The sequence below is a fragment of the Platalea leucorodia genome (genome assembly GCF_965183815.1).
Source record: "Platalea leucorodia genome assembly, chromosome: 13".
Taxonomy (NCBI): domain Eukaryota; kingdom Metazoa; phylum Chordata; class Aves; order Pelecaniformes; family Threskiornithidae; genus Platalea; species Platalea leucorodia.
In genome coordinates, this window is record NC_138835.1 from 17,004,057 (window position 1) to 17,020,620 (window position 16,564).

General features: G+C 52.9%; 1 protein-coding gene across 4 annotated transcripts; it reads left to right on the forward strand.

The window, feature by feature from the left end:
* Positions 1-259: 259 nt before the first annotated feature.
* TTI1 (TELO2 interacting protein 1) lies at positions 260-16,240 on the forward strand. Of its 4 annotated transcripts, none has more exons than XM_082325917.1 (8): positions 260-2,567; positions 3,047-3,235; positions 4,042-4,190; positions 5,049-5,189; positions 6,588-6,792; positions 7,536-7,623; positions 13,807-15,516; positions 16,173-16,240. In XM_082325917.1, exons 1-7 carry the CDS (start codon positions 269-271, stop codon positions 14,039-14,041), a joined length of 3,306 nt encoding a protein of 1,101 aa, XP_082182043.1. In that variant the 5' UTR covers positions 260-268; the 3' UTR covers positions 14,042-15,516; positions 16,173-16,240. The 4 variants fall into 4 exon arrangements, with proteins under 4 accessions (XP_082182043.1, XP_082182044.1, XP_082182046.1 ...); XM_082325918.1 differs by lacking the exon at positions 16,173-16,240 and adding an exon at positions 9,306-9,517 and having other exon boundaries at positions 13,807-13,947; XM_082325920.1 differs by lacking the exons at positions 13,807-15,516; positions 16,173-16,240 and adding an exon at positions 13,121-13,285.
* Positions 16,241-16,564: the final 324 nt, after the last annotated feature.

A 16,564-nucleotide genomic window follows, 5' to 3' on the forward strand; every position in this document is an offset into this window, starting at 1 on the left:
GATCGCCGGAGGGAGGGCGGCCCGGGCAGGCGCATGCGCATTGCCCGTGCCCGGGACTTTTCTCGCAGCGCTCCCCTCCGCCGCGCTCCCGCGGACTCTTTTTGTCGCGCCGACAGCGCCGGTTACCTCACCGCCACTTCCGGCACGTGGCCGCCGCGCTACGGCAGCCGGTAGGCGCGCCGGGAGCCCCCGGGGCCGCCCCGGGCCGCCGCCGCCCGGCCCCGCGCTGCGACGGCCCCCGGCGCCCCTCGGCTGCTGCCGCCCCAGCATGGCCGTCTTCGACACCCCCCAGGAGGCCTTCGGCGCCCTGCGCCCCGCCTGCGTGCGGCTGACGAGGGCGCAGAGCGCGGAGAACGTGGCGCGGCTGCAGGCCCACCTGGGCGCCGTCAGCGCCGCGGCCCTGCAGGAGCTGCAGGAGTACGTCCTCTTCCCCCTGCGCCTCGCCCTGAAGGCGCCGGGGCCCAGGCGGGAGCGCCTGGTGCAGAGCGTGGTGCAGTGCATCGCCTCCGTCCTCGCGGCGACGCGGGTGAAGAAGCAGGAGCTCCTGCGGGAGCTGTTCTCTGAGCTCTGTACGTGCCTCGCTCCCGCTTCTGGCTCAAGCAAACCAGCCCCGCTGTCAGAGGAGTTAAAGCTGGCTGTAATCCAGGCACTCCACACCCTGCTGCATTCCGCTTATGGGGACGTTATCTTGTCTCTGTATCAACCTTCCACCCTTCCTCTCTTGGGATTCGCTGTATCTTTGCTTCTGGGCCTAGCAGAGCAAGAAAAAGCAAGGCAAATTAAGATCTCCGCTTTGAAGTGCTTACAGGTCCTAGTTCTGCAGTGTGACTGCCAGGAGCATCGGCACCTAGACGAAGACGAGGCACAGCAATGCGGGGATTTGTTTGCTTCTTTCCTGCCTGGGATTTCCATTACGCTGTCTCGTGTTATTACTGGAGACATCAAACAAGGTCACAAACCCACCGTTTCTGCCATCAGACTCTTTTATCTGGTTGTCGGCTCGGTAATGGCTGATGCACAGCTAGCCAGAATCCCAAAGAATAAAGAAAAGCTGCCAGTGGAACAAAGCAGAATAGCAGAACTAATGGTCCATAGAGGACCTGACTGGAGTAAAAGTACTGCCGAAAAACTCTCTCTCCTCCTGCATAAAGTGGTTGAATTTTCTTCAGTTCACCCACACTGGAAAGTGCGGCTGGAGCTGGTAGAACTGGTCCGGCACCTACTGAGGAACTGCGGACAGTCGCTGGTGGACTCGTTCAGTCATCTGTTAAAGGCCTTAGTTGGGCTGGTGAACGATGAAAACAGTGAAGTCCAAAGCAGGTGTAACGACGTCCTGCGCGGCATCGCAGAGCGGAGGGTTGTAGCGCAGAACAGGGCTCTTGCGGATGTCCTCTCCGAGAACCTCCATTCCCTTGCCACAGCTCTTCCTCGCCTGATGAACTCTCAGGATGACACGGGCAAGGTTTCCACTTTGAACTTGTTGCTCGGCTACCTGAAGCTGCTGGGCCCCAAGATCAACATTGTCCTCAACTCCGTGTCCCACCTCCACCGTCTGTCCAAAGCGCTGGTGCAAGTTCTGGAGCTGGACGTGACCGACGTGAAGATAGTGGAAGACAGACGCTGGGGCTGTGAGAGCGCGTGCGGACCTGCGGGCTCCCTGCAGCACGGTGTGCAGAAAGGCAGATGTCAGAAGAAATACTTCCGCTTCTTCACGGAGGAGAAGGTTTTCCAGCTCCTTCAGCAAGTTTGTCGTGTTCTTGGCTACTACGGGAACCTCTATTTGCTTGTGGATCATTTCATGGGGCTGTACGGTGAATCTGGCATGTACCGAAAGCAGGCAGCGATGGTCCTCAACGAGCTGATTGCAGGAGCTGCTGGAATGGGGGTGGATGTCCTTCAGGAAAGGGAAATTTCACCAAACATGGATGATCTCAAAGGGTCCATAACGTCCATTCTTGATGAGTATACAGACCAGGCAAACTGGTATTTGATCACTAGCATTGATACAGAAGAAATCAGCCACGAGCACTCTGTGCAACGTTCAGGACTCACTGCCCGTCCAGGAGGTGCGTGCAGCAGCATTCTCCTTCCGTCTCCAGAGCCGCACGTAACGACCCGCACCATGAACAGCAACATCTGGCAGATCTGCATCCAGCTGGAAGGCGTCGGCTGCTTCGCTGCTGTCCTCGGGAAGGGGTTCCGGTTGCTTCTGCTGTCAGCTCTCTACCCTGTGCTGGAGAAGGCTGGCGACAAGACTCTGCTCATCAGTGAGACGGCACTGGGGACCCTGGTGGACATCTGCGAGGCCTGCAGTTATGACTCTGTGCAGTCTTTGATTAATGAGAATTCTGACTATCTGGTGAATGGGATTTCCCTGAATTTGCGCCAGCTGGCACATCAGCCGCATGCTTCCCAGGTCCTGGACACCATGCTGAGGCATTCAGATGCCAGCTTGCTGCCACTGGTAGAAGACGTTATCCAAGATGTCTTGTCTACACTAGATCAGTCTTACAATAACCAGGCTTCCACTTTCCTCAGGGTCCTCCACTCAGTAATGGCAGCTTTAGGTATCTAAATGACGTTTACTTTGCGTAATTCAGTCTTACTGTAACTAAGGGTACTTGTCTGTGACCTCTCGACTTGCCATGGGAGAGTTTAAGTAGCTGAGGTACTGCAGCGCGATGGCAACTTTGCTTTGCTTGGTGGGCCACCTCTCAAGCAAAGATGGCCAATAGCTTCTGCTCTCCACAACCAGTTTCTGTTTGTCTGGCCTGCAGACTTGCAGGAACGTGGCCTGTAGTGGTTGAGAAAGGATGGATTTGCTACTCCCATGTTCTGTAGAAGCACATGGAGTACATTCCTTTTTATATGGGGGGTTTTAACGTTCTCGTACCATCAGGGAGGTCACAGTGATGTGACAGCAGGTGCCCGATTCAGTCCCTTGAGACGCGAGAGTCATGTTCATCTCTCCAGGAGTCTGTGGTACCTTGTGACTCGCAGGAGGGGATCGCGATTACTTAGTGACCTATCAGTTCCTTTTTTGCAGTCCAGTGGTTTGGGTCGTCCTGCGGTGAGGAACACCAGCGAAGGCAGACCGCCGAGTGGCGGAGCAGGACTTCGTCCCAGGGGCAGCAGGTGGTGACAAGGCAAGAAGTGGAGCGATTCTTCCTTGACTACGTCAGACAGAAGCAGATCGCAGAGGGCAATCTTCCTGACACAGGTGACGAGGAGGCAGGTCAGTACTGTGCGGGACTGGAGAAGAGTATGTTCGGCTTAGAGAAAGACAGTGACCTCCGAGGTTCCCTGTTGTCAGACGGGGGACTCGGGACCAGGCTGAAAGCCTGGCATGCTCCTGACAGTCTCAGGTCTGCTCTGAGCTGACCTTAGCTCACGTAAGGTGCTGCTGGGTGTTCTTGCTTTGTTCTGTGCGTGGGGCGGGAGGGGGGCAGTGAAATGTTGGCAGATCAAGGCTTGTCTAGCTCTAAGACACAAGCACGCTGTGTTTTTCCGTACCTCATAACCAGCCATTTGGGTTCAGGACCCAAAGTTTCCTCTTTCCAGGATTGTACTGTGTTTTCCTCACCCTCCCTTGGGAATCCCTGTACCGTTTTTTCCTGGCTAATGATGCCACCCCTCCCTTCTCACTTGGCCTTGGCAGGGCATGCAGCCATTCACATCGGAACTTTTTAGTCTTTACTGGGCTATGCTGCAATCCTGACCTTTAAATACTTCATCTTTAAATACCCAGGCTTTTCATTTTTAATAAAAATCAATGGGAAGTAAGTCCGTGGTGAGGAGAGACTGCAAATGTCAGGCCAACTGCATTGTCCAGTAAAGAAAGCAAACCTTCCCTAGTCCCACACTTAACTGAATCCGACGCTTAACTCGCACAACTCGAGCGTAGACTTGACTATATCTAAATATGTTAAAAAATGCCAAAGGCCTCACTTGGGAATTTGCAGAGTAGTTGTGGGTGGGTATTGTGATCGCCCAGAACTTCCAAGTCATTTTCATGGCTTCAGTAACGGTTTTGTCTTCCAGATGAGGTTCCCCCCCTTGCTAAGCTGGAGCCAAACAACTCTGACACAGAAGGAGAAACTCTACTGCCGAGCCATGCTCAACTGGCCAAAGATGTGATGGAGAGGTGCATCCACTTGCTGTCTGACGGGAACCTGCGAGTGCGGCTGAAGGTTAGTGAGCGCCGGCGTTGAGGGGACGGGCGGTGCCCGTGAAGGGGGCTGGTAGCTCGTCAGCACGCGCACGACGCGCGTTGGGCTGCCTGCCGTAGCGAGGTTAGTGCTGCCGTACACTTATTCGGGACAGACCCTCCAAGTCTGGCAAGGGAAAGGGAGGCGGTTTCTGGGAGCAGTCTCTTTTAGGAACGGCAGCCAGGCTGAACAGAATCTTAAGGGTGGCTTAATACCAGGCACCATCCCTTGATGCTCACACTAGTCAAGCCTTGTGCCTCGGCCTTTAGTGCAGGAGGCAGGATTATCCTTCTCTGATCTAGGCCTCCCATCCCCCTTCCTCAGACTGTAGTGCACAGACTGAGGAACGTTTCTGAAGTTGCTGGGGCGATGATAAGCAGGGCTAAAAGCCTGGGTTTTTTAATTATGAAAATCCTTTGAAGGTGGCCTCCTTTTAAACTGCAAAGCGAGACAGAAAATGCAGCAGTGAGGCATAACCCAGATTCTTACTGCCGAGGCCCCAGCCCTGCCAGGTGATCGGGCTGCCGTGCCACAGGAGCAGTAGGGTCCCAGCGCACAGCTCAGCCTGCAGGGCCAGGCCAGAAATCACACCCTGGTTCCAGCCCGGCTCTGTAGCCCAGCACAAGTTATGTCACTGTGCTACTTGGCCCTTTCCAAACAGGCCTGTGTTCTGCGCACTGCCCTGTTATCCCAGTTCATGCTGAGGCAAAACTGTACCCTTCTGTATTAAAGCCCTTCTTGCTCCCGGCTCCCTGGTGCGACACTGGGGATCCACCTGAGTGCCTGGTGCTGCTGGCGCTGCAGCTCTCTGGAAGTCTGTTCCCTGTCCCTCCTGCCCAGGTCCTGGACGTGCTGGAGCTCTGTGTAATTGCGCTGCATCCTCACGGAAACCATCTGCTTCCCATGGCTCATCGTGTCTGGCCAGCTCTCGTCACCCGGCTGATTAGCGATGACCCTCTGGCAGTGCTCAGAGCCTTCAAGGTACAGCAGCGAATCCCTGCCAACAGCCTTCAAGCTGGTGCTTAGAAGGCAAGCGGCTCAGCCATTGCTGTGGCCCGCGAGAGAAGCGCTGAGCTTGTGGAGCGTGCAGTGGGCAGGCTGCTCCGCTGCCACTGCAGCCTGTCCACAGATAAAACCTCAACACTGTTCCTGGGGGAAACAGCAATATGAGTGGTTATTGCAGGGAAGAGGAAAACAGTTCTTTTACAGCCTAAGCAGCTGTCAGAGGCACTGTATAGTGCAACTTGCCCTTGCTGGAGCCACAGTCTCAGCACCCCCCTTTGGAAGTCTTAGACTGAAGAGAAGGGATTGTTTTGCGATTGAGGCGTTGGCAGGGGAGGGGAAAGGTTAAGCAAAGACGTAGCCTCATAACAACACTCTGAAAGAGCTCCTGACCACGTCAACTGACTGCATTCTCTTCCTGAGTCACAAGTTGGACAATAAAGCATGTTTCCAGAGGTTGCCAGTCCCAGGGTTTCACAGGGCTTCCTCTGCTGTGCAGAATGAGATTCATTTTAGAATCCTTCAGTGCAAATAAAAGAAGAGTTTTGATTCCCCAAATTCAAGAAGCCATACACTAGAATTTCAGAGTAGCCATGCCTCACATGTGCCTGCCCCAAAAGAAGGGAGAGATCACAACACAAAACTAATTAACTCTAGAAAAGTTCAAGGGATCATGACAGTTAGCACTGAGTTTGGGTTTTGTTATAAGAAATCCCCTGTGAGTGTTTTCCTTCCTAAATCTCACGGATAGGAAGCGTGGTATCGGTGTAAGCCAAGCACCACAGAACCAGCATCTCGGTCCTGCACGCTAAGATCGCGAGCTTAGTGAAGTTCCGCGAGAGAACCGTGTTCTGCCGCGTGGGTTGGCCCCATGGGTCCCCCCTTCATTTTTACGTGTATTTAAGGCCATTCTCTAGGCCAGTTTGGTTTTTATCCTGGGCACACACCAGTAGCGCTGGGTGCCCTATGCTGTAGCCAATTGGCCTTTCTGTTCGCTGGCATGCTTGTAAAGATGGGCTGTTGCCACCACAAAGGTGATTTATATTTTAACGGCATTTTCCGTCAGAGGCTCCTCCAGCAATTCTGAATAAGACTTCACAGACTACTCTTACCTCTGCTGCGCCGATGAGGGAAGGGCAGTCCCGGAGGTTACCGTGTGAAACTGAAGAGCAGGGTGCGGGTCACCCCGCCTCTCCATCGAGCATTCGCCTTCTGCTCGTTATGGAAAGCTGCGGCAGGTGTGCTCACATTGCTCTCGACTGCAAAAAAGCGATCAAGGGAGAAGGAATGCCTTATCCCCCGAGCTGGCGCGGATTGCTGAGCTCCTCCGGACCAGTATGTGCCCTTATCCTTCAGTAACCGATGTTTCTCCACTAGGTGCTGAGTACCCTGGCTCAAAAGTGCGGGGACTTTCTGAGGCAGAGATTCTCCAAAGATGTCCTGCCTAAGCTGACCAGCTCCCTCCTCAGCCAGGCCCCAGCAAGTGCCAGAGCCGGGCCGGTGTACAACCACACGCTTGCCTTCAAGTTGCAGCTGGCTGTGTTGCAGGGACTGGGTTCTCTGTGCGAAAAGCTGGACATGGGTGAGTACCAGGGAAAGCACAGGTTGTGCAGGATCTCTGCCAGACACCTCTTCTCCTTTCATCCCAACTGACCAGGCCTGCACTTCTTACCCTCCTGCTGCCCCGTGGGGTTGGTTTCCTGATCTTCTCCAGCCTCATCCCATTCGGGTCCTGCTGGGCCTTGATCTGTCCTCTTTGGGAGCTCTGCGTGGAGGGGCTGGTCGCTCTTTACTCCCCAGGAGACAAATGGGAGAGAAGATTCCCAGCACCTTGTAGAATCTGACTGCTCATCTCGCTTGTGCATGAGAAGCGGGTATAAAGTGGAGTGCCTGGGCTGCTGCAGCTAGGCCTGTTGGGCCGTGCTTTGTTCTTAATTAACTGAAGAACTAACTGGAGCCCAGATAAGACTTCTAGCTAACTTGACTGGCTCCGTTTTGGGGCATCTCTCTGGGTGACCCTTTAAATTCAGCACATCACTTTCTTCTGCTGAATGAAACTCTCTGAAATTCTCCTAGGTTAAATTTCTGGAGCTGACTTTGATGAGGGAGAAGGTTTGCTGGCTAGTTGCTCTTTTCCTCTCTCAATGTCCTTGATTGCTTTCCTAGCTTTGCAGCAAGATGCTTAAGAGGCGAGGTCAGAAGAGCTCTGGGCCAGACAGTTCAAAGGCTCAGAAGCCTCTTGCTGCCAATTTAGAGCTGATTCTGTTAGGCAGCAGCCGCTGAGTAGGTTACCTCCTACCCTTCTTTTCTGTTCCATTTCTGCAGGTGAGAGTGACCTGAATAAAGTGGCAGATGCCTGCCTGATTTACCTCAGTGCCAAGCAACCCATGAAACTGCAAGAAGCTGCCCAGAGGTAATGTCTCTTAAATGGAAGTGTATCAGGAGTACAAATAACGTGGGGCAGAGGGAGCACGATAACCCCTTTCCCATTCCTCCCTCCGGCGTGTTTGAGTCCTGTACAACAGGGTCTTTCATGGAAGTTAACCCCTTTCTCTGGTGAAGTATCATTTACTACCCAGAATGAGCTAGAGAGGTTAGCTTGCCCACAAGTTACAGCTGACTTTCAGATTACCTCGCAGTGCATTTGGGGACAGAGGGGGAAGATGTGCTACTTGTGTTTTTCTAACCACCTCCTATGCTAGAATGCTTAGGGCTCTTGGCCCACTGGTGGCATAAAACTGCAGAGGGGAAGACAGCTATGCAAGAGGATGTGCCAGACATTCCCGTGTATTTTATCACTTAATACCTTCTGCAAGCTGGGGGATTTACTTCTGTTTTCCTTCTGTTTTCCCTGGGCTCCTGTGATCGCGTCAACCCAGGCTCTGCCAGGTGGACCGGAGTTTGTTTGGGAAGCTGTCAGGCTTGGCACCGGGCTCTGAGAAGGTTGGGAGAGGAGGTTAAAAGAGCAAAAACAGTTTAGGTGAACACACATCAGCTCTATGAAGTGTTGACAGACATACTTTGCTGCTTGGCGTACAAAATCCTGCTCAGCATATTCCTGCTGTCAGGATAAGAAATCACTATTGTCATATGCTGTCACCTGGAAACAAGGCCAGAGATTTCAGCAGACAAAGCGAGTCCAGTTACAGAACACGGAAAGTGAATAAGCAAGCCGCGCACCTCTGTCTCTGCTGAAGGACGGGGGTAAAATCCCCCCTTTCTGTGTGGCCAACCCTCCCCTCCGCCGAGGGGAGAGGCAGGCAGCGGTGAGCAGGTTCAGCAGGCGCTGGGGATTGCAGAGGGCAGGCTGCCGAAAAGGGAAGAGCTGCCAGTTCCCTTCCACCTGAGCGCCAGCCTCCCAGGGGTGCAGGGCGTGAAGGGCTTTTGTGTGGCTGGGCAGCAGTGTAGACAGAGAACGCTCTCAGAAGCTGTAGCCGTACCTTTGTTTGTATTCCTGCACTGGTGAGAGTGGGTTTATTTTTACCTTAGTGGCTTTTATTGCATCGCAGCAGGTTTCAGCAGCATTTGTTCTGCAGAGGCGTTCTTTGCTGTAGGCTTGCATACCCTTAATACAATAAAGCGTTCGTCTGTGTAAGCAATGCTGGAATGGAAAGCAGAACACTAGGATTTATCTAGATGTTTGGAATCTTAAGCTTTTAAATCATTAACAAAGCAGTCTGAAAAGCTGTGCAATTTCCCCCCACAGCAGGGGTGGGGGGCAATACTGAATTAGCCCTATGACGTCAGAGGGTCATTAGAAGCTATATTGTGAAGCAAGCTCACTGTTATCGGAGAAGGGCAGCAAAGTTCAGGGCAAGTAACATTTTTCTCCTGTATATCATTTTTATTCTATTTTAAGGGAAAAATGCCCCATATTACACTGCTCCCCCCATGCCTTTGATGCACCCTACATTACATATTTCACTGAACAAAGCAAGCTCTTCCATGAACAGCTCGCTCACGTGTAGCTCTGTTGGCCAGACACATACATGCATTAATGCACGGATCAGGTCTGGCCTGATATTAACCACACATATGGCAGTACTTGTAGTTCTCTTTTCTTTCTTTTTTTTTTTTTTTTTTTTTTTTTTTTAGTATAGTCCTGTCTGATCCCTGGTCCTGGAGCCTGGATGGATCAGTTAAACATATCACCATCACTTCTAAGTGTAGTACACATGATATGAGGTTTCAGCTTGGAAAAGTCAAAATTAGTTTGCACCGCCACGATCAGCCCTGGCACCAGGATAAGAATCACTTCTCAGCCATGCTTCAGCTTCCTTCTCCAGCTGCTCAGCCCCCAGATTCCTGTAAGCTCTGGTCCTTCTCCTTGCTCTCTGTGTGCCTGAAAGTAATCCTGTAAATGACACAGGTTGTCACACGTAAGGCCCTTTCCATCTAGGCAAGGGCAATGTTATCAGCCTGCTACATGAAAAATTCTGCATCTTAAATTCTTCTAAAAACAGACAGACCAGAACTAATCTTAGCCACAGCATGAGTGCCAACATACGTCACATAACTCAGCTTTATCACTGCAGAAATCATACAAGCTAAAAAGATGTTTGGAATCAGCTTGCCATATTGATTTATACTAACTGGCCTTTGCTCAGCTTTCTGGATTCTTACTCAACTCATGAGCTGTGACCTGCCAAGAACAAGGTCAGGTCTTACAAAGTCAGTTGTAGCTCCAATAACTCCCTGCGCTGACTAAGTAAGGATTCTGTAGGCATGCAGTGGGCTAAGCAGGAATTTTTGGCCAAGGTGCTAGAGCCACAAAAAAAGAAAAAAAAAAAAAAAAAAAAAAGAAGAAGAAGAAGAAAAAAAGAGTTTTGGCTGTCATCCAGGGATGTTATCATGCCCCAAGGAGGCTGCTTAATCCCATTTATGGGACCCTGTAGTTTTATTAGATGAACCAGTGGGAGTAAGTGAATTTTGCAACTGCAGCTTCATGCAATACTCAACAGGCAAAAATAGAAAAATAGATGCTGGGGGGGGGGAAAGAACTCCAGAATGTCTGAGGAAGAGAAAAATGGGTCAATAGGTTTTATTATAAGATGACTGCTGGGAGTATTCCAGGAGAGGAATATTATCCAAAGCTTGAGGAAAAAAAAAGTACTAAAGAGGAGTTTGGGAGGGCTAGGAACACTAGGTACATCTTTGCTTTCATTGAAAATAAGCCAGTGCAACTGTGGGTAAGGTGACCAGAAACACCTGAGCAGCCAAGGGGTGGTGGTGTGGGGCCAGGCACTGGGAACAAGGCAGGGGGAAGAGGGTGTAAACCGAGAGTCACCATGTGTAAATCTGAGCATCTTATCAGTTCATTAAGTTGCATCATCCCTGACACGCTTTTCATTTGGGGGGAAAAAAGCTTTGAAGGAAGAGAGATTAAGAAATTGTCATTGGCTTATGCCAACACTTCACAAACAGTTCTGCGTTTTTTCAGTTTGAAGTGACTGTTTTGAAATTTACACTTAATTCCTAATAAATGTTTACAGCCTGTGAAATTTACCATTTGACCTTTTGGTCAACAGTCTGGAGAGGAACGGGGCTTTTTGCCAGGATGCAGAAATAATTTCCCCCATTCTTACTGAAGCCTGTGGTGAACTCTAGCTAGTTAAACATTCAGCAGAGATGCAAAAGCCAGAAAGGCGTCTCCTTTTGCCAGCCAGTTCACTGTGCCATGGCTTTGCTTAGAGCTTTGGAAAAGGCAAGGCAACAGAACAGCAAAACTCTGCTCTGTGCTAGTAGAATAAGTTGTTTAGCACAACTAGAACAAATATGAGCTATTTTTGGACCTTTTTAGATATCAAAGTTGATTACGCAGCATACCTCTTTTGATTTGTGTGGTTTATTGGATACTTATTGACAGCTGTCACTCGCAAGCTGGGCTGAAGTACACTAAAACAGCCACCTGCACAAGGCAAAATTCAATAAAATGATATTTAAGTTGAAAAAAAAAAAAAAGGCAACAACAGAAAACAAACCTGGATTAACCCCCAGGATTCTTTGCCATGGAAACAGGTTGCTTAGAAACTACCCCAGAGTTAGCTTGAAAATGTAGAAGTCAAGTTGTTCTTTAAGCTGCACGGCACTCCAGGTTATCGGGAGATAATCACACGCCTCAGGCCGCTGTGGGCACAAGAGGCAGTGGAGTTCCCCAGGGACCAGCTCGTCTCCCGAGGGTTGCTCTCTCCAGAGCAGCTGGTTGGGAACGGGTTGGAGAGCAGGATATCTTTGCTGTGAATATAAGAGGTAAAGTTGTGCATATGCTGAAGAAGCAGCAGCCAGCTGAGTAGCATTCCCTGTTCCCGTGTTTACTTCCCGGTGATTCATCTTTCTTGCCCGGTCCTATCCGCCCCAGCCATAAGGAGCGAGGATTATTTCTGTGCCGCTGCCCACCAGCAGCAGCCCATCAGAAGCCAGGGGAAACCACTGGGACCTGCTGTTTGCTGGCTGGCAGACAGCTGCGGGCTCGCGCTGTCACGGCCAAGCGAGCACCGGGAGAGCGCTGGCAGCCGGCAGGGCCGGGTGCGGGGATGTCGGCAGGCACCAGCTCTCGACCCTGCCCGCGCTTTGCTCCATCTGGCACCCAGCTGGGGCCAGCCCTCCCTTCTCCAGTCAGCAGAGCTGCGGTAAGGGAGCCGGGGAGCCCCGTAAGGGAGCCGGGGAGCCCCGTCAGCTCACCTGCCTCTGGCCGTCCCCCTGGAAGGAGGCGCGTTGCTGATGCAGCTGTTGCCAAGCACAGCTATCACTTTGGAGCACCTTCACACTGGCTTCTCTGGAGCAGACAGATAGGCACTGCAGGCACCTTCAGGAGGGGACGCTGCCAACAGCTTGCAGTGGCAACGTCTTCCCTCATTGCTGTTCGGAGACCTGCACTGAGAGACACGCAAGTGGTTAATGGCAAAGAGGCAAAAGCAAAGGCTTCGGCTGCTCATGGAGTAACAAGTCATACAGCCACAGGATCATTGTGAAGAGATGAGGGAGCTTTCTAGTGCCTCCATCTCACTTCTGTGCTTTTTCAGGTTACCCATGGCACTGCACTCCCTTTCAGAGGAGAGTTTCTAAAAGGGATTTCTGCCTGCTCGGCATAGAAGGCAAGCTCACTTTAGGGATAAAAGTTCTGCAGGGAGAAGTTTTGACAGCAATCAGGTCTGGATTTTGTGTGGCTTTTGTAGAAGGTGATCTGTGATTTTAGAGAGGGGTGTTCTGTCCTGTGCTGCTTGGGGGAACAGAGACAGAGCTGCCGTCTGACTTCTCTTCATATTACCTCTCCCAGCTGTGGTTCTCCTCATGGCCCTATGATTTCAGTAGGAACTGGAGACCCGAAGATGCATGGCTAGGCATTTACTGGGGTCTTGGAAAGCTTACCCATAGGTTTGGCGAGTGCTGCGTACCCGTGGTGCTCATAGTCTCTGTGGGAGACCCAGCGCCAGGCAGGAGGAGGCCTTGCCGTCCCCCTGTCAGGGCAGCCCGCAAATTCTACTTTCATTTTGTACATGGCACAGCCAGAGAACTTAATACCAGTTAAGCCCAATAAGCCTTCTGTGCGTGAAACCCTGACACAGACCTGGCCAAGCCCAAAGGTTACCGGCAGTGAGAACTGGCAGGAAGAAAAGCCTAAGTGTAGGTCATGCAAATCAGCCATTTGCTCTTTTGCTCCTGGGAGCTTCCTGCTCTCCAGCAGGACCGTCCAGCATCTTTGTTACAGCAGCTCACAGCTGGAGCCGCAAGCCTGAAGTGCATACTCGAGTCAAATCCCCCATCTTGCCTGGGGTATTGAAATTCAAAGTGCAAACCATCAGCACAGCAGTAGAGCATTAGAGGAGGTTGTCATTCCTCTCTGCCTCTATTCTACTGTTAATGGTTTGGGGTTGGTTGGTTTTTTTGTTTTGTTTTTGTTTTTAAAAAAGAAAACCCTACTTTGGGAAAGGTGCTGCGCAGAAGGAAGTAAATTTGGAGGCAGCTAATAAGGACTTGGGATGATGGGAGACCTCACAGCAATAAAAAGCCCTCAGTACAACATTCAGCTCTGCTCGTGGCCCAGCCTGGACAGCTGTCCAGGAGCACCCACGGCTTTACCTCCGCTGAAAAGGGAGAGAAGTCCAGGTGGGCTGACCCCTCACTCCCCAGAAACCAGAGAGGGTGGTGAGCAACATACGCAACGTCTTTTAAGAGCGCTGCAGGGGCGATTGTCCAAAACAGGCCTGATGTAGGCAGGGCCTGCGATACTCTGCGGTCACCGCTCCAGCGCTGGGGACAGGCTGCTTTAGAAGGGCTTTTGCCAGCAGCAGCCCGTGACGCTGCCACCAAAGCCCGGGTCGGTGACTCGCAAGCTGCTGGTCTGGTGTCAGTAACTTACTGTGAGCACAATAACTATTTTTCTGCCACTTGCCGGTAGATGTGAAACCAGTGAGCTGTCTTCTCTTGGGCACTGGAGCCATTTCAGTGGCTCTCTAATGAGCCTCCAAGTCTGTTCAGCTGTCAGAGGCTGCAGACAGCATCAATGCTTTCCGTAGCTCTCTGTTAATGACCCTGTTGGGTGCCAATCAAAAGGCCTTCTCCTTACTCGTCTTTCCTTCTTCCCACTGTTTTCCAGTGTTTTCCTCCACTTAATGCACGTGGACCCGGACAGCACCTGGCTGCTCCTGAACGAGGTCTGCTGCCCTCAGCAGTACGAGCCCCCCCACATCAGCCTGCGGCCCGTGAAGCTCAGTGGGATGGGGAGGCAGCGGAACGAGTTCACCGACAACGTGCTGCTCCTGCTGGGGAGGCTGCAGCAGCGGGAGAGCCCAGCGCCCGGGGCTGGCACCCAAGGGGCATCTCCTCCTTGACAGACCTGTGCAGCGGCTGGGAGGGAAAGGGGAACCACCAGGACAGAGCTCACCTGGGAAGATCCCGTCACTGAGGCCCCGACTCACGCTGGGGCAAAGGAAGGATTGCCCAGGCTGGGGCACCCTGCCCACGGGCAGAAGGTTGGGGTTTTTAAACAGTGTTTGAGGCCGAGGCGGGCACATTGCCCCGCTTCCTCCTGACTGGTACTTCTCTGCACGTGGTGCTGGGGAGAAGCCCAAGGGTCATAGCACACCTATTGCAAGTTCTTCGGTACAGAGAGAGATTAATTTTCCAGGAATGACTTCCCAACACTCGATCCTTGGGTGGTGACTGTCAGCCCCCCACACCCCTCTGACCTCCTCACAACTGGTACTCCCTCCTGTTCCCAGCCCGACAGTGATCGCCAGCTCAAAACAAAAGCTTTTTCTGGCCTTAACCCTTCCCAGGGAGAGAATCCTGTTTGGGGTGCATTAAAAACCTTTTCTTTTTTAAAACCAGTTAATATCAGAAAAAGTTAAAATGCATTTCCAATAAATTCCTCACCAGTATTGCTGGCAAGAACACCATGTCCTCTCAGAAACATCCAGGCTGTTCCTCACAGTTTGCAGCTTGCTAAGACTGGCTGCTGAGACCGGCCGAAGGCCTCGTGCTCCCCGATTCTCACCACTGAGTGCGAGGGATTCTTTAGAAAAACGGCCAGCCCCGATTTACCGCTTGCAAGTGATTTAAGACTCCTCCTCCTTCCCAGATTGCCTGCTGTTCTCGCAGGCCGTTCCTCAGACCACTCAGACTTCTAACACCCAGCCCGAGGAGGAGCAGGTGAAGTACCTACCTGTGCGCCAGTACGACCTCCCGGGTGGGTGCAGACGCGGTCAGACGATGGTGCGAGCGCGGTGGTACCGCGGCAGTGCCACGGTTTGCTTGAGCGGGTATAGCACAGCGCAGCGAGCAGAGAGGACGAGGCTTGGGGGTCTGCTCGCTGCCGCTGCTGGGGGGCCTCCCCTCCGGAGCACGGCACAGCCTTACCGCCCGCCCGGGAGCTGCTGCAGCGTACCCCCGCTGCCGGGTCCCCCCGTCCGCAGGGCCTGCTTTACTCGGCTGCTCCCAGACCACGGCGTCGCCTGGATTCGTCCGCTTCACCCAGAGCGACTCCTGGCAGCCGGCTGCCTTCCGACAGACGCGAAAGCTTTGTGCTAGTAAAGCAAAGGTACAGATCTGGACTGGAAATCTGGAAGCAAGCTCCAAAATGCAACCAAAGCAATAAAGGGATTGGTACCTGGAATGGGGTCTGTGCGTTGCTGTCGGGGATCCCGGCTGAGCGTCCCAAATGTGTCTCAGCTGTTGGGACCGGGGGCCTGCCGCTGACACCCACACCCCCTCGGCTGAGATTACCTCCCCTTGTCTCCCTGTTCTGTTCAGACTTTAATCCTGGTTGCTTCTCCAGGAAAAACCCAAGCCAACGGCTTTTTACCAGGTAGGACAGGGCTGCAGTTCAGCTTTTACCCTTTTATGCTTTTTTTAATATATATGCAGTGCTTAACATTGGGTTGGCTTGTGTACAAAGGAGCCCTTCAGAGCTGATCTGACGGGAAGACAGGGGAGGCAGAGAGGTGAAATATTACCTTTGGTCTCCAGAGCACCCTTGGGGGCGGTGCAGAATTTTCTGGATTGTTGTAGCACTTGGTAAAACTCATCCATCAGGTGCACACGCTGCATCCCGCCCGTCTCTGCCTTGCCTTCAGCGCCGGCTGGAGCTCGCACGTGACAGAGCGCTGACGGCGTTCGGTGCTCCTGCCCCAGCCATCTGCTCTGGTCTCTGCGCCCGCCGCCTCTCCCCGCGGCCAGCGACTCTCGCGGGCCCCTCGGGGGCTGCGCCTCTTGCCAGGGAGGTACCAGCAAAACCTCCGCTGCCTTCCTGCGGCTTGGTACCAGCCCGGCGAGAAGCACCCCTCCGAGCGCCGGGCGTCACCAGCTGCTCAGGGGCTGCCGGCGCACAAGTGATTTATCTGCACACGCTCTGCTCCCTTTGAATTGGTCACCTCTGGGAAGCAGAAGTAGCCGAGCCTTGCCAGATTCACCTCTGCCGAGACAAGGCAAGCTTAAAAGAAAAACCAATAACCTTTATCCTAGCTTTTTTTTTTTTTTTTAGAATAAAAAGTTATGCGCGTTTCTGAAAGGAAAAGCATAAAACCAAACGGCATCTGCAGTACCCACCACAGCGAAACACCTCCCCGGCTGCCTTCCCAGCGCCAGCCCGGTGGGGCCTCCGAGGACACCAGCCTGCCCGCGCCGAGGCACACCACCACGCACGACGGGCACGAGGCTGCAGGGCAGCACTGTCGCATCAGAGTCCTTGCTCCCGCCCCTGCCGATCCACACATCCCGCTCTGGTCACATCCACGCTGGCTCCCACTGCCGGGGTCTTCACAGCCCCGGTGGGGACGGCGCAGCCACGGCTCCTGCGGACAGGGCTGGGAGCGAAGCCGTCTCTGGCCGGGGCAGCATCTCGGGGCTGCAGACCC

Coding starts and splice junctions, on each gene's coding strand:
- TTI1 (XM_082325917.1), top strand. CDS start 269: ATGGCCGTCTTCGACACCCCCCAGGAGGCCTTCGGCGCCCTGCGCCCC. Junction 4,191..5,048: donor ACCTGCGAGTGCGGCTGAAG/GTTAGTGAGCGC, acceptor CCTCCTGCCCAG/GTCCTGGACGTGCTGGAGCT. Junction 5,190..6,587: donor CAGTGCTCAGAGCCTTCAAG/GTACAGCAGCGA, acceptor TTTCTCCACTAG/GTGCTGAGTACCCTGGCTCA.